General features: G+C 48.1%; 1 protein-coding gene across 1 annotated transcript in view; it reads right to left on the bottom strand.

Moving 5' to 3' along the window:
• Positions 1 to 7892: 7892 nt before the first annotated feature.
• The window catches only part of PTGER4 (prostaglandin E receptor 4), a 31472-nt gene continuing 15028 nt past the window's right edge, over positions 7893 to 24336 (bottom strand). The window contains exon 2 of the mRNA XM_069627184.1: positions 7893 to 11263. Within this exon, the coding sequence (XP_069483285.1) occupies positions 10670 to 11263 (594 nt within the window). The 3' untranslated portion in view covers positions 7893 to 10669. The remainder of the gene's footprint in view (positions 11264 to 24336) is intronic.

The following is a 24336-nucleotide window of genomic DNA, read 5'->3' as shown; positions in this document are numbered from 1 at the left end:
TTGCATTCCCCCTGTGTCCCTCCTTTGGGCTTACTGCACAAAAACACCCAGACTCGCTTGCAGTGGAAAGGTCGCTTTAATGTGACAGGCAAAAGCTCACAAATAAACGCTAACCTGGCTCCCTGGCCTTACAGACTAACATAACTGCTTTTAACAACTCGCCAAACCAATTTTAATTATTAAACACTTTCAATTCCCCAACAATTAAATAATTAAATCAGTTCAACGTCCTCCCTACCTATCCCCTGCTCCCTACCGTCTCCTTACCATCTTCTCAAGACTTCCTTCCCCCTTTCTCCCATCTTCTCCCCGGGGCCATGCCCCTCGATCTTCAATACCTGTTCCCCCTCTTTGCACCCCCGTGGTAGCCGGTTCATGCAAACAGCACCACCCCATCCTTTCCCGCACTATTCCCCCATTGTGCTTCCCTCCCCCCTCATCCAAACGGGCCATGCCCCTGGCACCAGAAAAACCCTCCCCTGAGGTGTTCTTTCTGACCCAGCTAGCCTACACTTACCTCTACTTCAAATTTGTATTATGTCCTGGACCGCCCACGTCACCCCCTAATTCACTAACTATTCCCATAAACCGATAGATGCATTCCTTCCTCTTGAAACAAAAAATCCTCAACAGCTGTGTCCCTGAGCACCAGCACATGTGCACCCCCTGCCCCAACAACATCGCCAACTACCCGTTAAACTTCTTCCTAGACTTAACCACTGCCCCTTCAATCACCGCCCCACTGCAACCCTCCTCGGCGATAACTTCGTCCAACCACCTTACCTTGAGCCCCAACTCCCGAAAAACAGTTGGTCCCCTGTTATTTCTTGTAGCAAATCTACTCCTCATTAATTTACTAAGCCATACCTCCTGCATGTACTATAAATGCCTCCGAAACCCCATGACGCTCCCTTCCTCACGCCAACATGGGCAGCAAGTAGACCCACCTAAGCCCCTATCTCACTAAAACACAATGACTGCGTCCTCGGTTGTGTCCAAACAATCCAATCTCTCTCCCCACATTTCCTGCCCAATTACAATTCGCTGGCCGCAATTCCATGTCTACAGCAACTCACCTCTCCTTCATGCCCCCATCTATTGTTGTTATTGTTATTGTTATTTTGCACTTATATAGCGCCTTATATACCATTGGTATGGTCTGAAGGCGCTGGTAGGTTGAACGCCCTTGGGAACCGAAGTTCAGATCAGTAGAGAGAGTAGGGAGAGTCAAAAGGTGCGTGTGTGCACCGGATATGTGTGCAGCTCGTGCGGTACACATGTAATAGCTGATTCTTATTGGTAGGTGTGGTGGTTGAGAGATCAGGAGAATGTGTTCGTTCTGGCAGGATTTATCCGGAACGGATGTGGCTGCGTTAGGCCTGAGGAAAACGCCTGGCTGGGGGTGTGAGACCAGCAGTGTTTACATAGAATGATGTGAAGTAAGCGGTGGATGTTCGTATGGGAACAGTTATACCGAATGGTGTCATAGTATCTCTGTGTTCTAGTTGAGTGGTGATGTAAAGGAGAGAGTAAGCGTGGGGTGTGGTAAGAATGGTTATATGCTCTTTCAATGTGAAAACTTCTAAAATCACTTTCCCAGAGAGGCTACCGGGCGAACTTCTAAGTACAATTTTCCATACAGAGGCTATTGGGAACATTTCTAAATTCAGTTTATCAGCGAGGCTATTAGGCACACTTCTAAGTGTAACACTCGCGGAGGCTATTGGGTACACTTCTAAATGCAAATTTTCACAGAGCGTCTACTGGGCTACATTTCTAAGTTCAATTTTCCAGAGAGGCTATTGGGCAAACTTCTACTTGAGACTTTCCAGGGTGTCTATTGGATAAACTTCTATAATCAACTTTCACAGATGCTATTGGTAGCACTTCTAAATGCAGCTTTCACAGCGTGGCTAATGGGCACACTTCTAAATGCAGCTTTCACAGAGGATATTGGGCCCATATCTAAATTCAATTTTCCACAGAGAGGCTATTGGGCGCACTATTAACTTCATTTTCCAGCGAGGCTATTGGGGATACTTCCAAATTCAGTTTTCCAGCGAGGCTATTAGGAACATTTCTAAATTCAATTTACCAGAGAGGCTATTGGGCACACCTCTAAATGTAACGCTCATTGCGGCTAATGGATACGCCTCTAAATTTCACTGAGTGGTTATTGGGAACACTACTAAATTCACAGCGAGGTTATTGGGCACACTTCTAATGGAACTTTCCAGAGTGTCTATTGGGTACATTTCTAAATGCAGCTTTCAAGAGTGTCTATTGGGCACACTACTGAATGCAATTTTCACAGAGTGGCTATTGGGCTCGCTTCTAAATGCATCTTTCACAGAGGATCTTGGGCACACATCTAAATTCAATTTACCAGAGAGGCTATTGGGCACATTTCTAAGCTTGACGGAGAGGCTGTAGGGCACACTTTCTAAATGCAACTTTCGCATGCTAACTTTCACAATTCCATCTAAGAGTGGACATGCTAACTTTCGCAATTCCGTCTAGGAGTGGACATGCTAACTTTCACAATTCTAGAGTGGACATGCTAACTTTCATAGTTCCGTCTGGGAGTGGACATGCTAACTTTCAGAGTTCTAGAGTGGACATGCTAACTTTCACAATTCCGTCTAGGAGTGGACATGCTACTTTCACAGTTCTAGAGTGGACATGCTAACTTTCACAATTCCGTTTAGGAGTGGACATGCAAACTTTCATAGTTCTAGAGTGGGCATGCTAACTTTCACAATTCCGTCTAGGAGTGGACATGCTAACTTTCACAGTTCTAGAGGGGGCATGCTAACTTTCACAACTCCGTCTAGGAGTGGACATGCTAACTTTCACAGTTCTAGAGTGGACATGCCAACTTTCACAATTCCGTTTAGGAGTGGACATGCTAACTTTCACAGTTCTAGAGTGGACATGCTAACTTTCACAATTCCGTTTAGGAGTGGACATGCTAACTTTCACAATTCCGTTTAGGAGTGGACATGCTAACTTTCACAATTCCGTCTGGGAGTGGACATGCTAACTTTCACAGTTCTAGAGTGGACATGCTAACTTTCCCAATTCCGTCTAGGAGTGGACATGCTAACTTTCCCAATTCTAGAGTGGACATGCTAACTTTCATAGTTCCGTCTGGGAGTGGACATGCTAACTTTCAGAGTTCTAGAGTGGACATGCTAACTTTCACAATTCCGTCTAGGAGTGGACATGCTACTTTCACAGTTCACAGCCTCCCAATATACTACAAAAGTAAATAGTTACAAGTCTCTCGTCGCCATTGCCAAACCACCCCCCTGCTCCTGCCCTCGTTCCCATTCTGCCCCAATTCCAGGAAATCTCTACTTATATCCCCTGTACTTCCCTTATCCCAGCGCCCCCCGCTCTCTGCTAATCCCCCTCCAACTACCTTCTGCATGCTTCAGGCAACATTCCCCACCCACCTCTGTTCAATCCCCCACTGCCTCCAAACCCTCCTCCTGACCCCTTATTCATGTTCTGCCAGCACTGCCGACCCAACCTAACTCTTTAAAACCCCCTTCTTTTTCCCCCATCTGTCTCCCCCAGGACAACCCATCCTCACCTGACCAACTCTTTACTCCCACTATAGAAACACCCCCAGACCCTTCCCTTCCTGGCCCACCTTTAAATACATGCCTTTAACCCCCTTCTTCTAACACGTGCCACCTACCCCCACTTAGGCCTCCTGCCTCTGCTATCCTATTACCCTCCTGATCTCACTTGCCCCCCAACCTCCATCACCTTACTACTACTGCACCATGTTCTCCACACTGCACCATGGGCCAAACCTGCGCCCACGTCCATGCTGTCCAATCCACATAACTTGCACCTCCAGCACCTTCCGTCTCTTACACCATATATCCCAACTGCACCAGGGGCCATCGTGCACCCCCGTCCCTACAGTCTCCCAGCCAATACTGTAACTAATCCAAACTGAACTTGCAACTCCCTTGACCTCACCTGCCGAGGTCCTCCAGTGATGTGCGTACTGAATTCCCGCCCTAGTGTGTGCCCTGTCTCCTGCCCACATACAAACCGGGGCCACTACGAAAGCTCGAAATTGCAATATCAGTTTACCTCTGTGAGTCTCTCCACATTGACTCTGTGCCGCTATCACCCTCTCAAGTCCCCCACAAGCCTTCTCACCTTGTCGTGCGGCAAGTGTGAGGGCCCCGCCACCATCTTCCACACCCTCCCTATGACGGGTGTTAGTTACACACCCCCACTGCTCTCCCCCACCCTATCTTATCATCTGCCTCCTCTCCCACCTCCTACTCCCTTGGGATCGCCCCCAAACCTCTCCCCCACCTTTGCACCCCCCACCCTTTCCAATAAACTGAGGCCCACCTCCAGAACCCCCAACTTGGAACGGAGGAGGAGGAACGGAGAAGGGAACGGGGTACTGGCTACCAGCATCCAGGCTGTTCGGAACGTGGGCTTGTACCATACGCGTTCTGAGCATCCCGATTGGCCAGCACCTCCTTCCGGGGTGTGAATTGCCATTTGATGGAAATACTGCAACATTTGAGAAACACCCCAGTTCCTAATCTTTAAAAGGAAACTGAAGATACATCTCTGTGCATCTTATTCCGAAGCTCCGACCATTTTCTCTCCTCATTCACTGGACCAACGAGTGTCACAGGCAGTAGCACCAAGAAGCCATTTGTGGTCACAGAGTACTTTACAAACCTCAGCACATAATCTTTGAGACTTTACTAGAGATAAGAAAGCAGCAAATGGATATGTTAGCACTGCACATTAATCTTGGTGGTTAAACCTTGCACATGGCATTACCTGGCTTTGCTGTGGCATTTGAAGCTGAACTTAACATATAATGGCAGCAACTGAATATGTGAGGCTATTTATTTATTAGACATTTGGAAGGCACCTATAAAACAAATGGTGTTTCAAGGTGCCATAAAACAAAAAAGGGGAAGGGGAACAAGGGAGAAAGGTAACACTAATGGTCCTACTAGGCCTTCTGACATTCAGATCGTGCAAGTGCAGTAAAGAAGTGCAAAGGGAAGGGGGTGCCAGTCAACGTGGATGCAAAGTGCAAGGGTGTGAGGGGAATTGCAGGTTAAGAGGGAAGAGAGCAAGTGAGAAGACGGGGTGGAGGAAGGGGGGTTGAGGGGAAGAGGGCGAGTTTAAGGGGAGGCCAGGGAGGCAAGTGCCAGGGATTTAATGGGGTGCAGAGGGTGAGGGTCCCCATGCTAAGTGCGATGAGGGTGGTTGGACGGAGCAGAGCTGGGGGCCCGGCACCCTGTAGAGCTCAAAGGGAACCAGGCATCCAGTTCTTGCGGTAGACAGGGGTGATTAGCAGGGGAGAGGGTAGGAAGAAGAAAAGAGGAGGTTCTTGGGGAGCTTCCGGAATTTAAGGCAATCTGGTTCAAGCCTGAGAGAGGCAGGAGTCCATTCCAGAGGAAGGCACCTGTGGAGGAGAGAGATCTACCACCCACTCACCGCTTAGAGAAACGTCTGATCTGCAGAGAGTTGGAGCTAGAGGACCAAAGGGCTCTAGCAGGGATGTCTTTAGGGAGAGAGAGTTGGATGTATCTGGGTCCCAGGCCCCAGAAAGCCTTGTGAATAATACAGAGGGTCTTGCACTTGATCCTAGCAGCAACTGGGAGCCAGTGGAGAGATTTTAGGGATGGAGAGATGCAGTCCCTGGGCTGGAGGGCAATGATAAGTCTTGCAGCCCTATTCTGGATTAGTTGAAGGGGTGAATGGAGGATAAAGGGAGAATGAGGAAGAGGATGTTGCATTTGTACAGCCTTGAGAGAATCAGCGCTCTGAAGACAGTGGGCCTCATTCTGAGTATGGAGATAATCATGGCGCTATTAGCGCCATGACTACCTCCCATACCGGTACCGAGTCCGCCCTGGTTAAATGGGGACTTACCGGTCTATTCCGACCTTTGCGGGACCGGTAAATCCTCATTGAAAGAGCCATTCCCCATTCCCATTTGAGCCCCCATAGGGCTCCATGGGAAGGGGGAAGGCGCTAATAACGGTTCTGCAAATTGTGGTACTGTTATTGGCTCTGATTTCCCTTAGCGGGTCCCTACCTTAACGCCTGGTAAAACCAGGCGTTAAGGAAGGGACCCGCTAAGGGAACTCGTAGTAGGGCACAAAGGGATTACCGCCACCAATGTCCTTAACGGTGCCCGGTATCCCTTTGCGCCCAACTCGTAATGAGGCCCATTGACTTTCTGGGTGAACGTGAGGAAAGGGAGAATGCCTCTGAGGAGGTGCAGCTGATATTGGGCCTTCTTGCCAAGGCCTGCGATGTGAGGAGATGCCTTTTATTTGGCGAGTTCCGCGCATGGAAGATATTACATGACATTACTCCGATATTGGGAGGCTGTCTTGCGTATGATCAGAGCACCTGCACATACAAGGCTGCATCTTAAAAAATGCTGTCAACACATACACATTAATCAATTCAAAACCCAAATCATATGTCTTTATCGATGCTTATTTTATCTTCCTCCCTCATGTGCTTTTTTGTATCCTTTTAGCTGCTCCCACTTACTACCTGTGGCGGAACATGTTATCAATGATATTCTGCTTTCATCCCAATGTTCAAGTTGATGGTAAAATAGGATCTGTGAGATCACTGCGCCCTGTTTTATCAAATCTGAATGTGTTAAATCTGATAATGGCAGCGCGCAGTGAGCACATGCATCACTCTTTACCCCAATCTTCACATGGATGCCTCTTTGCCCCAACCTATGACCCCCCACTCCCTACTTACCTTTGCCTCGTCACACTAACCTTCACTCCCGACTGTTTCTCCACGCGTCCATACCCGTGGACGCAAGGCTCCTTCCCCTAAAGTGGGTAGGGACTTCTGTCCCAGTCCTTTCTTCTTTTATCTACGTAGGCGCTGCGCGCCTATTGGAAGCAGGGGACAACCCCAATTCGGTATAATGGGAATCAGCATTTTAGGACATGCCGAATGCGCAGTAAACGTGCATTCAGCATGTTTTTCAGCATTTTAAACCGATTCCATAAAAGGATATATGGTTCAGAAAGTACTGAACTCTGAACTCCAGCAGCAGTCTCCTTAGCAGTGCCATTGCTGCTTTACCCGGTGCGCAGAAAACCCAGAGGCGAGTTCCTGGGGCCACTGCAAGTTGTCTGAAGGTCCACAAGTTGTCCGTGGACCATATAATGAGGCTATATACACAGAGGCAGTGGGCAGACCCAGCTGGTAATGGCCTGCCACGCAAGAGAAGGGCCCAAGCGAAGCGAAGGTCCCTCAACACGGGTGGCAATGCTGTTTCTGGTAAAACGCTGGGTGTAGATCGCCATTAACACCCACGAGTTCTAAAAGAAAAAAAAACACTTACCTGAAGCCTTTGGCTCCTGCAAGGGCTTACTTGTGCATTCTAATGGCAATATACACCTCAGCGTCGGGCTGACCCTGCCTTTGAACACGTGCTCTTCTCTAGGCCTATATAAAGTTAATGTTCTTCATTGATTCTACGACTCTGGGCACATAGAAGCACTTTCTACACATTCCCAAAACAACATACCATTAGGAAAATAGGCATGGAACGCCATCAGTAACCGAAACGTACTGCCTGAATAACAACATTGACTGTGTAGCTGAATGCGTAATGCAGCGGCGGACATTTTGAAGTGGCAGCGGCATGGTGTAGTAGTCCATTGCCTGAGCTAGAAAGGAGTCCTGTAAAAATATCCCTAGTTTTAGTCATCTCTTATTTTTCTGTACATTTATCACTTTTATCTGTAAACAGTTTTGCTTTTTCTTTAGCATGCCTTGCTTATTAGGACACCTGTGAAGCACCAAGCGCGACTGAGTCATTGAGGACACACAGACACTGTGGGCAAACTGAACAATCTGATTTTTATTGTGATCTCCAAAAAATGTTGGTTGGTGCAACATCTTCCTGAACACACCATCAGGCACATCATTTAATCACAACTAAGCAATTCACATAAACACCTTAAGCAACGGAACATGCTTAATATTTTTGTTGATAAATCCTGCACGTTTCCATACAGTTAGAACTGGCCACAACAACAATGCTTCAACATCTTCAACCCTTAAAGGAAAAGAAACCCAGCTCCCTGTGCCATGTGGGATCGCCATACGATGCGGCCTGGTTCCGCAAAGGTCACTCAGTCAGACTGAACTTGAAAACCCTTAAAACAGAGAGGCCACCATTGAGTTGGCCGATAGTACCCTGTACTGCACTGTACCATTAGTATAATTTTACAACTTTTCATACGATTGCCCAAAATGGTAGGTATACTTCATGGAATACTTCATCAATCTCGTTACACTCTTGTTGTTTTATTAGCTTGGGGCATGGGACACACACGGACTGCCACAGTGATAGTACAATACATGTGTGGGTGGGGGTGGGGAATAAACGCACCAGATGCAGTTTCTGGACTTAGATATTTCATCGTGCAGCCCTGAAAAGCAGCACATTGTCCTCTGGTGAAATTGGGTTTCCCGCCCAGGTGGACGGCCCCATCGACTCGCACAAGGCACCAGATGGAACATAAAGGCTCCCACGACAAAACCAAACCTGGGGACTTGAACGTTGAACACACTCATGGCAAGTTTTTAAGAATTTGCAGCACCGCTTGGTTTGTTCAAAAAGTCACACTACATGGGAGTGGTACGCACCACCACGCCACCAGGGCGCGCTGTGTCTGGGCCGCAAGCCGCACCACAGCACTGAGGCGAAAGCATGGCTGAGGATGCTCAGCTTGCCATTTTAGGAGAGAAGTGGGGTAGCAGTTTGGGAGTTCTTCCTCCATTTTGGGAGCGGGTTTCAGGGCTGATTTTGCATATGGTTGGCCCCCTGCTGGAATGACAAAGAGGAGCTAAAAAATGATGGAAAGGAGCGCATGGAGTTAAACAATCATGGGAAGGAAGGCACTGGCTCAAATATTTCCACCCATCAGTCCTTGCATTCTTTGTTAATTTGAAGAGGAGAAAACTTACATCCCTCCATTAAAAGTAGTCATGTACCAACCAGTATGTACACAAGTATTACATTCCTTTGTGTTTTTCTTTAAAGGCACCCGACATATAGTACAGTAACGTTGTTATAAAAGTCTGGCATATGAATCTGTGTTTCGTAAATGTCAGTGTGTGTCAGAAGCAATGAAAGCATTGGGGTGTATGCGTGCCGCTCTCTCCTTGTTAGATTTGGCCGCTGCAGAGAAGAATTCATGCCAATGTGGATGTGAACGCCTGAACAATGGGAACTCGAACTCCTCCAAAAGAAGCACCACGGTCAGTGACGTGCAAAGGGAATTGTTCCAATTTCAAAAAGGTAATATAATGAAACGTGGGGACAATGGCTGCGTGCGAGCTTTAAGGAACCCATAATCTGATTCTTGACTCTTTGATTCTGCCTAAAGACACAGCAGGCTGATGCGCAAGCGGTTACCAGGAGTAACTGCTCCAACAGAGAGACCAGTCTACTCAAGAAGAAGCTACTGGTACTAACTTTGACTCGCACTTCTCCTTCCAGTCACAGTTACCCCATGTAACTTCTTTGGGAATGGAGTAGCCCCCCCACAGCAGTAAGCCAGAGTTACTACCAGTAACCCCTTTGTGAATTAGCTTCATAGGTGCTTAGTGAGGGACTGCCACTCCCCCTTTACGGGCAGAGGAACTATGCTACAATTGTTTGGGTGGAGACGGAAGCCGGACGGAAGACTGGAGGTTACTGGAAGGCAAAGGGTTGAGCATAGCCTTGCCACAAAAGCAGCTTCGGGAAAAAGATTGTTCCCACAGCTAAACTGTGTGGTGGGATGTCAACCAAACGCCCTCTTTCACAAGACTACAGCCTGCTGGACCTCCCAAGCAATCCCAGTATAGCCACCTTCCCTAATACCAGTTTGAGGCAGGACCTGCTGAAACGCTTCGCATCACTCCTGCTTTTTGGCGAAATCAAATCCAGAGAATTGCTACGAGACTAAGCGAGCTTGTCCTACCAGCTGACTGCTCGTCGTACCGCCCATGAAACTGGGTCCGTCAGTCCAGGACACAACACATGGCTACACTCTCCTGTACCTGAGCACCAACACGATAAGAGGAAACCACAGATGCTGACCAGTGGAGAATTGAAAAGGATTCACAAGTAATCAAAAAGTAGCTTGAACATGGACCCCGATATCTTTACATTTTCCACTCCTCCAATAAAACACCTTCTCATAGAGAAGAAAATAAATATTTCTCCTATGTACATATAGCAATAAAAATTCACATTTGAACGCTTTGCTAGAGACTGATACCAGTTTCTAGGTAGTCAGAGTTTTTAGAAGTGCACTGTCCTGATACACCTTCAACCACATAACACCACAGAGTTTGCCCAGAGGGGGTGCAGATCTTTCGACCAACTGGGACCAGCCGCACTGATAATGACTTGCAACATAACCCAGTGGTTATAACATCTGGGCTGGAAAATGCTTCACTGTGAATATCGCCCTTTAACGATCTGGTCTACTCAGTGACATTCATTGGTCCGGAATGACAGTACTGGCCTGCCGCTAGATAGACATGTCCTTAATGGTTGTACCACTGGTGATGTGAGTGCCGTCTGCACAGTGTGTACGTGCAAGTGGATCAGTGGAGCTTGCTATATGCATTTTTCAGATGCATTTATTGTTTCATCTGGAAAAGTGACATGAAGGTTACTCCCCTTTGGGGAGGGTCTGTTAGCTGTCCGTTCTGGCCGGATCTCTTTTACTAAGCAGTTCTGCTCGGTCTCTATGCCCTGTGAGGAATCTGACAGGTCCGAGCCACGCAAGTTCCTCTCTGATGTCTGTGATGGGCCCGTGCTCATGGTTGTCCCAGGCAGCATGCCGCTACCCTTCATACCGCAGTCGCTCAGCTCTAACGGGTAGAGTAATGTCTGCGAGGTGCTGCTCACCTCCCGCAGCTCACGCGAGACGAAGGAAGGCGAGTGGCTGGACATAACTGACGAGGTCCTTCTACCCTCCACACAGTTGAAGCTGCCCCGGGAGTGTGGCCGCCTGCCCCCGCCCATCCTGCAGAAGAGGCACTTTATTTTCTCGATGAGTTTGACGAGCACAGTCTTGCGGAGCAGGATGTAGATCCAGGGATCCAGGATGGGGTTGACGGAGGCGATACGGATAGCCTGCAGATCGGGGTTCCTTCCAATGTCCTTCACAAGCTCTGGCTGGTACAGCTGATTAACGAAGACGCGGACCTTGGGAAGAAAGAGACACGTGCGTTATTGCTTGATGCTCTGGCAATGAGAAGTAGGTCATGCACTTGGATTGTGCGGAAAAGCAATCCATTAAACAAGGCAGGTTAAATTTCAATTGGCCACTATACTGGCTAAACATTTGTACTCCATTTGTAAACACAACGTTCTTTTGTTTTATTTTATGGATGATTTTTTTCTATACGTCCTCATTGTTTGTTTTGTTCATACATGTTACAACCAGAACCATACAACATATATATAAAAATGTTTAACTTTCATCTGACATAACTTTTCTTCTTCACATTATTCAACATTAGAACACCCTAGAGGGTGTTTGAAGGCTGTGATTGGTCAATCTGCGTGCTATATGAACGGGTATAGCCCGCAGATTGATTACAGCCCGCAATTACTGTTGTAATTGCTTACCTGTTCTGGCTGCGGGTGCCCACTGAAACCTGGAAAGTTGCTGGGTTGGTCTCTGTGTAATTTCAGAACAGAAAGAGTTAACGTTCCATTCCGTCTTACATGTTGCAAGACCAACGTGTGCAATGGAGCCCCACAAACAAATTGCAAAATGGTAAATAAATGTCTTCAACATTTATTTACCATTTTGCAATGTTTTGCACTTCAATTAAACAGGTCTCATTTATTGCACTTTAATTAAACAATCAGGGTGTTCTAATAGCTCTATAGACCTGCTGCTCGGGCCGTTTCGGGAGTTATGGTCCCTCAGTCTTTAGGGCCCATAACGCCCGTTACGGCACTCGCTGCAGGTCCATAAAGCTATATTAAATAATCAAAACTTTAAAACAAGGTCTTTTGTACTCTAAAATAGATGAAATTACCAGCATCTGTGTACAGTGTATTAAAAGCATTCTGAATAGTGCAGACTAGGTATAAAGCCTCTGAAGAATTGAAAGTTTATCAAATGCAACAATACGGTCACTAGGCTGCTTCAGGGCACCCAATGCAAGATGCAGGGTGGGGTTAGCAGGGGGAAGAAGGTGAGGAGGGCCAGAAAGAGGAGGAAGCAAAGAAATACTTTATCTAAGCCTATAAACTCTATAAAACAAAGTAGCAACTTTGAAGGGAGCACAAACTGTCAAGAAAGATGGCGCATGGACATGGTACAATGCTATGGCGACATCGGGTGAATGCGTGCAGACTTAGGGTAGGCCAGCACGCAAGGATTAAAATATAGGGACATCTCAAAGTGGTTAAAAATAAAAGGGAGGGGGGTGGACGGACCCTCAAGGGCGACCAAGAACATTCATAGCCAGAGTGGCAGGTTGGCAAAGCCTGGCGGGGTAGTTGGTGGTTTCAACTTGTTACTTTATCCCATTTCCCATACAGCAGGTGGAGAATGAATATGCAGGTTTACCACGGTGGGCTTAACAACCTCATGATGTGCAACTGGGTATTTTTTGTAATAGATTGTTTCTTTTCAATGTAATGATATTTTATGTAATGCTATTGTGAAGCTTTTGTACAGATCATGAGATGGTTCCCCCTTTCCCCTTTTCACTTTTTAGGCAGTGCACAAACTTGCTTCCCATTTATATTTAGAAGCGGTGCTTTTTTTTCCTCAAAAGGAGACCCCTTTTCTAGCTAACCTGGAAAGACTTGTTTCCTCAACAAGTCTGCAGCTGCCTGGCCACAAGATCCAAAATAGGTTTCCTGGCAGCAACATTGCTGGTGTATTGAAGGTAATCCCAACCCGGCCCGGCCCGGCCCAGCCCAGCCCGGCCAGACCGGTTGAAACATGTTGCAAAGACAGTTGCCTGCAACAGATGGATTCTACACACGGACACGAGACATTAACTGCCAACCAATCCACAGAGGCATAAATAAAAAAGGCAAGCACATTATGCTGAATACAATGGCAGAGGCAAGATGGCCGACAGGGGACAGAAGCCTACATATGGAAGGAAGTATGCACAGGTCAGCAGGGGTGTCAATCATTCGGATTGAAACCCCTGAGGGCACGGCTGGTAAAGGCCCATAAGGAGTAGGGCAGAAGTTAATTACCTAGCAAGTGTTAGTGGTAGGAGTAGACTTGTCTTTCTGGAGGGAACATAGGCAATTTACCAGCATGATCGAGTACTACCAGAGCGTGTGCAAATAACGCCGTGTATTTTGGAAAAGGGGTTTCCCATCTGCGTGTTCTATACAAGGTGTAGACGTATGGCAGACGAGTATCTGGTTATTGTAAAAATCTACAGTTATCCACAAATTCAGTTGCTCAAACATCCTAAAAATGGAAACCTAGGTCATTCATTTGGGATTGATTCAGTCATTTGTGGCTTTTAGTGAGAGGTGTCATGCGTGAAAAAGCAGCAAGTTTCCTATGGGATCAGATGAAGCAAGCTTCCTATGGGTTCAGAAAAATCAAGCTTCCAATGGGATCAGAATATCAAGCTTCCAATGGGATCAGATAAAGCAAGCTTCCAATGGGATCAGATAAAGCAAGCTTCCAATGGAATCAGATGAAGCAATCTTCCTATGGGTTCAGAAAAATCAAGCTTCCAATGGGATCAGAATATCAAGCTTCCAATGGGATCAGATAAAGCAAGCTTCCAATGGGATCAGATAAAGCAAGCTTCCAATGGGATCAGATAAAGCAAGCTTCCAATGGGATCAGATAAAGCAAGCTTCCAATGGAATCAGATGAAGCAATCTTCCTATGGGTTCAGAAAAATCAAGCTTCCAATGGGATCAGATAAAGCAAGCTTCAAATGAGATCAGATAAAGCAAGCTTCCTATGGGATCAGATACGTCACTATAAATGTGATTGGGCCAGCCAAAAGAAAAAACATCCCTCAAAGAGGTTCCACAATCACAGACCCATTGTGCCCTGCTGCGTGGTCTTCACGGAAATAGAACAGAATTGCTGTGTGAGCAATCAAGTGTGAGAGGCCTTTGCTGCTCCCCAAAAATATCAGTGGTACTTTCTTTATTGGTTTCAATGCACAATACTGCAACATTTTACATATCGGCTCACACCCTAAGTCACTTCAGCGTGTTCACATACATGCGGCTAACCTTTTTCTGTTAGGCAAACGCAGCGCTGTGAAGCTTGCACTCACGGTTATGCACCGGCTCACAATGTAGTGTGAATTAGGAGCTGGCCATTACTGAAATCCTTTGGTCTGCTCCCAAAGATGCACTGAAACGCTCATTTTGCTTTTTCTATATACTTCTTCCAGTCGTCATTCAGGTTTTTCTTAGGTCCAGGGAAGGCTACCCGCTCACGTGCCTTGGCACTTCCCTTACTCAGCCGAATGAAGGTAGTATTAGAACGCCTGGCGGGGCGTGAGATCTCCGGGTGGAAAGGTGACCAGACCAGCACGTGTAGAATCCCAGTGCTGGGGGGCCTTCCGCCTCTCCCCAGATCACAGAGCCCAGCTCCTGTTTCGCTCTGCGGCCCGGCAGGCAGCCAGCCAGCCAGCCAGCAAGGAATCGGGGTGTGTCTGGCCACCACGCCCTCTCCTACAGGTGGCAATGAGCGATAGAGGGCAGCGTGCCCCTCCCTGTACACCAGGGGTTAAAGAAAACATGTTTGGTAGCAGGTTGTCTAGGGCACCCGAAAAGCGGCTCAAGGTCCGAATCTCACATTGAAACGTTTAAGGGAAACCTGTATAGCACTTGTGCGCGCGCTTTGGGTAAACCCTGTGGCAAATTGAGCATTTTAAAAGTCCTTTGGTTGAATAGCATTCACCGGAAGCCAGTGCAGGCGTTGGAGTCAGAGTTTGCCAGGTCTGAGATCCGGCAAAACAAGTCTCGCGATCCCTCGGCACCCTTCATCATTTTAGTGTGACTGGAGTGTTTAACGGCAGGATGCGGGGCTAAGCACTTAGCCACCGGGCCACTCCGTCATCAGGCCAGGATGCCCGTCACATTGCTCGCTTAAGTTTGTACTCTGCAGGAAATCAGAAATATTAGACTTTCTACTATTCTTGCAACATTCTATTAAACGCTCCTCAAATCTAGGTGTGCATGATGAACCGTCTGGGAGGCAAATGGAGAGGTGCGGGGGAGAGGTGGGGGTGAGAACGCTCGACCCCCTCCGCCCCCCCCCCCCCCCACTTCCCATCACCCTTCCCCGGTGGGATCCCATAGCACTGCTGGTAGCCATGTATAGGGCCAGCTCCAAACTGCTGCGAAGCTGGTGGCGATCTCCCACAATGGTGGGGGGCGGGGTGAGGGGGAGGGGCTGGAAATCGCTTGCTTCAAATGGATCTTTGCAGAAATCTGCTTATCGGGCTGCACATCTTATGCCAGTACACATAGCTTACTGGAGGACTGCGAGATGTGTCAAGACTGCTGGAGGCCCATTTGAACATGACTTTTGGGTGCCCCCTTGACTTACAGCTGGGAGGCGCCTGTGAGGTGTTAGCAATGAAGTTAAAAGATTGCAGCAGGTGGTCAATAGCTGCAGATTATCATGGAACATGATACCATGATACCAGGGAGTTGAAAACCATGAAATGCCCGGGTGAAAAGTTATAAATTGGTCTTTGACAGCAGGGTGCTAACTGCAAGGGGGGTGGGGTGTCCTATTCCTTTGGCTATACTAAGGACATCTCTCCTGCGATCATTCCTTGGCTTACAGGGGGCAGTTAATTTGTCCTGCCATTCTGGCCACATTCCTTTGGAATAAAACAGGCCACTGTCCTTCCTCTTGAAAAAAAACATCCTTGGAAGTGGCAGTGTTGTCTAATTATCGTCCTCTCTCACTTCTTCCGTTCTCTATGAAACTTCTGGAGTAACTGGTGTCCACTCTCCTCTCCACCTTTCTTGAATCGTTGGGTTCTCTCAATCCTTTTAGGTCAGGTTTCCCAGCCAGGGCAAGGAACAGAGAGCATACTGGTCTTTGTTTTTGACGATCTGGCCAGTATGGTGGACGGGGGTCGAGTGGGTGCCTTACATTTTGTTGGATTTGTCCGCCATATTTGATCCGGTAGACCACTCCATCTTAATGTCCTGCATGGCCTTAGCTGGTCTCTCTAGCCCTGTCCTGTCCTGGTTTTCTTCATTTCTATCTGACAGGAGTCAATTTCTATCACTTCCCCTTTTTTCGCTCTCCTTTTCACTTGCTGCCTTGTGGTGTACCCCAGGGGCTATCCCTTGTCCCCTGTGCTGTTTAACATTCATGTTCAGCCGCTTGTCAGTCTTATCCCCTGCACGGCCTCCAGTGCTACGCCTACGACACCCAGATCCTGGTTTGATTAGATTCAGCCAGGCCGGAGGGGCTGGTGTGCATTTGTGCGAGCCTGGAGGCCATGAAAGGGTGGATGGACGCCAACTGGCTGAAACGGAATGGGGACAAGACTAACATCTGATGGTGGGGTCCCCTCCTAATCCCACTTTATGGGTCTCCTCTTTTTGGCCTTTTAAATTAGGCAACTTACCCACACCTGTGGCAGTGGTAAAAAATGTAGGTGTGCTCTTTTCTGCCACTCTTCCATGGCCTTGTGGGTTAGTGCCACCTTTAAAGTAGAGTATTTCTTTCTCGAAGTACTTCGTAAGGTGCTACCATTCTTGGCCCAGAGGCTGCGCCCCAGGGCGGGGGTCAGCCATGGTTATGAGCTGCATTGATTAATGCAATGCTCTATCTGGCTCCACCTGGTGGCCTCTTGCATCGGCTTCAACCTATACAAAATCTAGCTGCCCGAGTGGCTACTTCCACCCTCTACGGGGCTCATAGCAGCCCAGTGCTTCGCACCCTGCATTGGCTTCCGGTGGCCGAGAGGGTTAAATCCAAATCATTCTGCTTGGTCCACCGAGCCTTTTATCACCAAGGCGCTGATTATCTTAAGGAAAAATGTCAGCCCTATATTCCACCTTGTCGTTGTTCCTAGGTTTCACCGATATAGAATGCGATATGGAATGGGCGGTCAGGCCTTCTCGGTAGCAGCTGGCACACTGTGGAATGGTCTCCCCGGTCCTTGAGACGTGTGGAGAATCACTTCCACTTCCGTCAGCTCCTATAAACGTAACTTTTCTAGTCCCAGGCTGTTTGCTTAACAGTGTCCCTTCCTTCGCTCCAAGATGCCTTAGGATGAACGTGCGCGTTCGAAGTTTCTTAACATAACATAGCAAGCATCAACATTTAGGGGGCTAAGAATTTGCTGTAGGTGGGAAAAATCTTTTCCGAATATTGAAATTACAATAGAGATGGGTGAGGTCAGCAGGGAGAGGGAGGGGAAGGGCTGGGCTTAAGTGTAGCTTGCAATATTTATACCCATTACCGGTTATGGATGATGTCACTTCTGCTGCCCATGCAGTCCTGAAGGCTGTTCTGCACTGAACTTCATTCTTTTTAATGTTGGAGCCGAGTGGGTACTTGCAATAATCCCGTCTGTGCAGCTAGGAACTTTTGTTAGCAGGGCCCTTCCATCACCAGGCTACCCTTGAAAGTGTTATGCGCACATCGATTGCACTAACATTTCTAGTTCTATGCCAGGAGTTGGAAGGGGGGTGGGGACGGTGGGAGAGGGATGGACTACAGTGACCGGATAACTTTTACAGCCCCCTCTTAGTCCTGGAAAAATTCCAACAGGCAGTGGTGGGCAACCTACAGGCCTCCAGATGTTGTGGCCTTCGGTTTGCATGAGCACTCACTCACCATAGATTATACCGGAGAGGGCTGATGGGAGTTGGGGGTCAAAAGATCTGTAGGGCCACGGAAGCCCACCACTGGTCTGTAGCAGTGGCTATGGGGCAAATGACTAACCTACTGTTGCAGAAAAAAAGCTTGCAATATAACCTTTAAGGGCTCTGAGGTTCAAGTCCTTGCTTTCAGCACACTTCATTGTGCATATTGTATAGTAATTATTTTAGTTTCCTGCTATAAAGCCAGGTTTATAAGTACTAGAATGCAATGTGAGAATACAAATGAGTTTAGCACACACCTGACAGGAGCTCAATAGAGATGACTTTAATCTTCCCATCGTGCTAAACATGTGTGATAGTCACCCCCTCAATGTTCTTTGATGCAGGCATGCAGCTTGTTATAATGTTTGGTGTGCATACATGCAAGAGGCAGCATACAAGACATCACTCATTCAACCACCTATTAGAATGCACTCTGCAAGAGACAGTGTGCTTTTAACTAAAGTAGACAAAATGCGTTTAACTAAAAAACACATCACTCATAGCACAAATAATATGTAGTCAAAATCAGTGTGTTTAACAGAAGAGACATCACCCATAGGTGTGAGTACAGGGGTGCAAATGGGGCACTTTAGTACGGGGGCAGGAATCTCACTTTGCCCCCATGGAGATGTTTACAGCGCCCATGTTCTGACTTCATGTGGAATGCGAATGTGTGCTGCCGGGGTGGTTGGTGATGGAACACCGCTGGCTTTAAACTTATGCACAAGAGCAGTGCTGGCGGGTTCCACACACAATACTGAATTCTTTAATTAATAGTAGAGTGGTGTGTCCTAAAACCGAAAGCTAGTATACCAGCTCAGCAGGTTGAGGGATTGTTGTTAACATGATATATGCTGCCAGCTGCCTGTGGATCCATTGGTATATTGCAATGAATTCTCAAATATATCTGCTGTAAAATGTGCCTTTTTGCTCCAGGGGGGGGTTGGGCTGGTTGATTACTCGTAACCAAGAGGAGGGAATGTCCTTCTGGAAAATCAAAAGTTGGCCTGTGTGAACCCACAACTCAGTTTTCCTAACAACTGCTTTCAGCACTTAATGTGGATTTAGCAGTTTGACAAGCCAATACATTAGGAATGCAGAATAATGGGTTCATGGCCCACCTATACCCATGGTGCCCGCTTCAGGCCAGGTAAGCAAATACAAGATGCTGTGAAACATGATTGCTGGCTGTTCGAGGTTTGGGGTAATTGCCCCTTTTTGGCCACCACTCCTATGCTTCCCACCTTGATGAATTGACTGTCATTTCACTGGGTGATAACAAGTACTATTAAAGCGCTTAGAAGCTGCAGTATTCGGACATGAAATGCTGCGTAAAAAACCTGATATGGTTTCTGGATTTAGACAAACCATGGTTATACCACAACGACTAAACCAACCCCAACCAACTGTTAAGTTACTCCTTGCTGAAACACTAAAATCTAATTTACTAAAGTTAATTAGTTGCACACAAATTGCACTAGTTGAAATAAAATCTTTTCGTCGCCATTTCCCTGGGTAATTTTCCTGCTGGTTGATGGTTGCCTGAAATGTCACAAAGTCCCCTGGAAGGTGGATAGATATGACGTGTGTCATTGTTCTGCCCGGTCGGGTTTTGTAAAAGAGACACAGCCCATATTCAGCGAGTAACTGGACGCTGTGGAGCCTGCTGCTCGAAGGGCCTCTGGGATTTCAGGAAATGCAAGACAACAACAAGCGGGGCTGCGCGCGCCTTCAAACATTACAACACGTGTGCTTGCAACATGACATGGCGTTCTGCGTGTGGCACATTCCTGGGCACGCTAGTCGGCCTAGTCGCTGTAGACTGTGCGAGTGGAGTCATCTGTTTCGGATTTACGAGGCACTACCGGGCACCGAGCAGGTTCGCGTCTTGGTTTGGCCACTGGGCAGGCATTCCGCGGACTTACCACAAACCACCCTGATATTTCCCCTTGAGATGGGTTTTCCATTATAGGTCCTGGAGAGAGCGCCAGAGCTCCAAGAGGGCGGCTCGTGGTAAAGGCCTTCAATGCAGGGTGGCAGGAGGGGCGAGACCCTACCCTCAGCTGGAACCTTGATATCGCCGTGGCTGGACGCAAATCAGAAGGCGCTACCCTCACACACCAGATAGCTCTGCTTTGCCAACGGGTCTTTTACTTCGAAAATGCGCTATACACAGTTTTCATCCAAGAATGGTGACGAACATTGGCATTATTTCATATTTTGGAGGTGACAGTGAGACAAAATACACTTCCCAAAAGATGCTGGGCTCGATGGGCCTGGAGGACCATGAAAGCGGTGGAGTTAGGACCAATGTGCGAGTTCAAGGTGTTGTACATCTGGAATGGCCTTGCGGACCCCAAAACCGTACCTCGAGAGGAGGTACGGGTGGGGGGTGGGGCGGTGTTACTCTGAAGCAAGAGGTGTACGAAGTCTGCCTTGCACAAGCCCGCACAGATTCAATGCCATGCTGGCCTGGTACAGCGCATACTCACAGCTGCCCGCTACCAGTACTATCTGCATAACCCCAAGTACTGCCCGAACAAATAAGTGTTGCTAATGCACGGCTTACTGCCAATACTACTGAAAAGACTGACTAGCACCACTACAATGAAGTGCAGCACTAGCACTCAACCTGATAGCAAGAATGAGGCCGTTGCCCCAACTACCACACTTACCACTGACCCACAACTACCAACAACAGTGCGGCTACGATTAAAGGCGCACCTCTAAAATGAATAGCAATGTTGCTCTTGGCAGTAGTGTGAACGCAGCCCCCTGCTTCTAGCAATACCAGCATTGCCACTAGAAGTTGGACTACCTCTAGTTCTACTACGAAGGACCTTGTTAAGAATGTTGTGATAATGGTAAAACAGTCAGTGTTCGTAAGATCATTTTTTAAAACTACAACCTAATTATTAGCGGCAATTGCAGGTGTGCATAGAAAGTACAGCATGTGGCAAATAAGGGCTGTTTACCACTTGCAGTAAATCTCAAACGCGATTCCCAAATAATAACGAGGTTCCCCTTTAAACACGTGTTTACCAATACCACAACACTCTCATTGAGGTTCCCCTTGTAGTATTGATATTGATATTTTATTTCTATTGCGCTCGTACAAGTGTTTCAGAGCGCGGCAAGGCCCAAAACAGCGATCTTACTAGGCCCAGTGACATTGAGAACGCGCAAGTGCATGGTAGATGGGGAGGGGAAAAGTGCTTGGAAGGGGGGAGAAGTGCCCAGGACAGTACCACTAGCAATAGTTATCCCACGAGGGTACCAATAGCCATGCTCCTAGCGTCTGCAGTTAACCTGCACCATGGTTACTGCTGCAATTATTGTATTTTCTGGAAAGCGCCCAGCTTCGGAGATGGGCGCACTGCCCGCCTGTGCGCGTGAATCTCGGATGGCCAAGAACTTAGTAGCAGTGGCGTGTTATTTGCTACCAATGCGTTATAAATACAATTCTATAACGGCAGGATCTACAGATCACTGAAAACCGCTCTCGCCAAGATCAATTTCCCCAACAGGCCTTAGGTACTGCAGGAAACCGCGTCCATTGTATAGAATGTGTTCCCGGTTCCAAGTCCTGTGCTGCTCGGAAACCCTCTGCGCACGTCTCCAGCCGGATGCATTCGCGTTACCCTTTTCCGCCACTAGGTGTCAGCCTCTCTCCGCTCTGAAGCGCCAGCTCGCCTCCACCCACAGCCGAGATGTGAACTATAAACCTCGCGTGTCAATTGCATAAGGCAATAAACAGGAAGGGTTCGTGCCAGCCCCAGCAGCGGGGCAACAACACTCGGGCAATGCCTTCGGCAAACACGGGACTGGCACAGGCCAAGGCCTACCGCCCCACCTCTCGCACACGGGGATTTTAGCTTTACATTGCTGACGTTTGCCTGAATCCGGGAGGATATATGATAACTTGCGATGGGACCTAACTTCCAGGGCTGAGTGCTCTGTGTTAGCAAAAAATACCTCACTGGCACGTTGCCCAAGGTAGCCCGGCAGCTCGGCAGCACCCGATATCTTACCGAGAACAGTGGCCTGGGGGTTAAGGGTCGTGGTAGTCGATAACCTCAGGCGTGGGTAGATCTAATCTGGGAAAGGTCGGCAGGGACCAGGGAGGTGAAAGGTCTAAAGTTATACATTGGCGAGGGATGGGAGCGATCTAGCAGGTGCCAGGCTTGTAGTGGCCTGGGGTGGCAGTGGCACCCAATGCAATGTGATCCGGCAACGTAGTCTGTTTACGCTGTCCATGATAAAGGCGTAAGATAAGATGCACTGAAAAGCGACCCACACTTCTGGGGTACGTCGAGGGAGAAGGGGTCATACCAAAAATGTGCGTTTGATATTTAAACCCGCGTTAACGACCGATGGGTTCCAACAGGGTCGGACTGGGGCATACAATTGTCTCGGGCAACAATGAAAAAGTGGCCCGCAAGTGCAAGTGACAATTCATTCCTTTTGTGACAGACTTTTTGAGTAGTACCCAAGGGGGATATTTTTGATCCAATGCGTTGCAAATTGTGCATTTTACAGAATAGCCATTCAGTAACACTGGTCAGAACTACGGGCCGCATGGTGAAGTAACTCCCCAAACTGGCCCACATCGGACATATAAGTGGCCCACTTTCAACAAAACAAAAACGGGCTCACACAGCAGTTTGCGTTTTTGCGTTCGGGCATTGCCCTATAAGCAGTCAGAGCCTGGGTTCCAATCTGTTTTTCCTTTTGTTGGTCAGGGTTGGAGGCAGAGCTCAGCGGCGAGAAGGCTACAGGCTGGAACGTGGGCTTTCACGAGTCAATACTGCCTGTGTTCCAAGTAACCCATATGTCAGGGACAGCGTCGGGGCCTTTAAACCTTTTCAATGGAAATGGGGGCCCGAGGTCCCCATGTTAGCAGACTTATTCCACAGAAACAAACTCCTGTAATTTGGGCCATTAAAATTGTGCAGCAGGCAGGTCCAGGGTGCCTTTGCTGGGGCCCTCTGGCATCACCTCCCTCGGGCAGTCTCTGTAGCACCTGGCTACCTTTTTATTCAGGTTTGCCCGACATCAGCACCCTGCTTCCAGGAGCCGATGAGCGATGAATGCCCGGTACTCTTGTGCACGGCCTGGCCTGGTACTCCTTCTGCTGGTAAGGGACCATGACGCCTTGCCCTGAATCCACCTCCAGCAGCCATGGGTCCCCAACGGATCTGCAAAACTGAAGACATCGAGTATGGCGTGCGCTTCAAACAGGACCTGGCCCGAAAAATACAAGGAGTTCCCCAAGCCTTTAAGCAAGTTCTGGTGTGCGTCAGTTGCTCTGCATCAGAACCCTCCCGAGGTGCTCCCCCAAGAGCTCTGCCAGAGAGCTAAATCTCTCTCATGCAAGACCCAAAAAAATGAGTTCACTCATAAAAGAGACGGTGAAATAGCCAAGAACATGCGTTGTAATAGCTGGCATGTTGTCACTTAATACAGGCCGCGCAATTAATATCTGGGTTTCTTCTGGATCACATCTCAACATGAACGCATGCGCTCATGGTCCAGTCTGTGCATGTGTTACCATGTATGGGCGTCCAGTGCATTGCTGTCTTTTGTGTGTATTTATTGCACAGAAATGACTGTTGGTGCACATGGCTGGATTGTGTACATATTGCCATGTGTAGGTGTGCAGTGCATGGCTATGGACACAAGTGTGACTTGCCTGTACACATTTTCCCATGGGTAAGCATTTAGGTCACAGCTGCGACTCTCTGCTCCCATGTGCAGGTACTCAATGTATGGCTGGGCAATCTGTGCTCGTGTTCCCATGTGTGGTCATTCCATGCATGGCTGGGATAGATTATGTACGTTTCCCAGGTGTGGTTGCAGGCCCGACTGAAGATGTCTGCAGGCCCATTTCAACATGATGTTTGGGGACCCTGCTTGGAGCGAAAACAGTCAGAGGCACCCGTGGGGTGCATAAATTACAATGGCGACAAAGATAAGGCTAATAACCGCCGATAATCACGAGATGGTCAGCCATCAGGGAGCTTTAAACACTAAATACCCACCGAAGAGCTAAAAACCTTTCTTTGTCAAAAAGTGGCTGGTGCGGAGGAACCAGTGCTAGAAGGCAACGAGGCGATAACACTTCTGTATACCCCCCTGGGAAGAGAAAACGCAGCTTGTAATGCGAGTGCTGCAAAGCACACATTTTAAGCCCCAGAACGAAAATGGAGAAATTAATATATTGCCGTTCAACAAGACTGCTTACTGGCAACATGGGGGCAGTTGCAAGGGGGCCCACCTGAGGCCCCTTTCGTTTGAAAGGCCCAGACACCGTCCCTGTGTGGTTGTGCTCAATGCATGGGTTGGACTGTGAACATGTTCTTATGAGTGGGTACACTGACTCTAAGGGTCCATATTACAAGGTGTGAGCATGCTGT

Source organism: Ambystoma mexicanum, chromosome 6p (assembly GCF_040938575.1).
Source record: "Ambystoma mexicanum isolate Mex_15411 chromosome 6p, UKY_AmexF1_1, whole genome shotgun sequence".
In the NCBI taxonomy this organism is placed as follows: domain Eukaryota; kingdom Metazoa; phylum Chordata; class Amphibia; order Caudata; family Ambystomatidae; genus Ambystoma; species Ambystoma mexicanum.
Note: the sequence above shows the minus strand (reverse complement) of the source record. Positions and strands in the feature narration are given on the sequence as shown.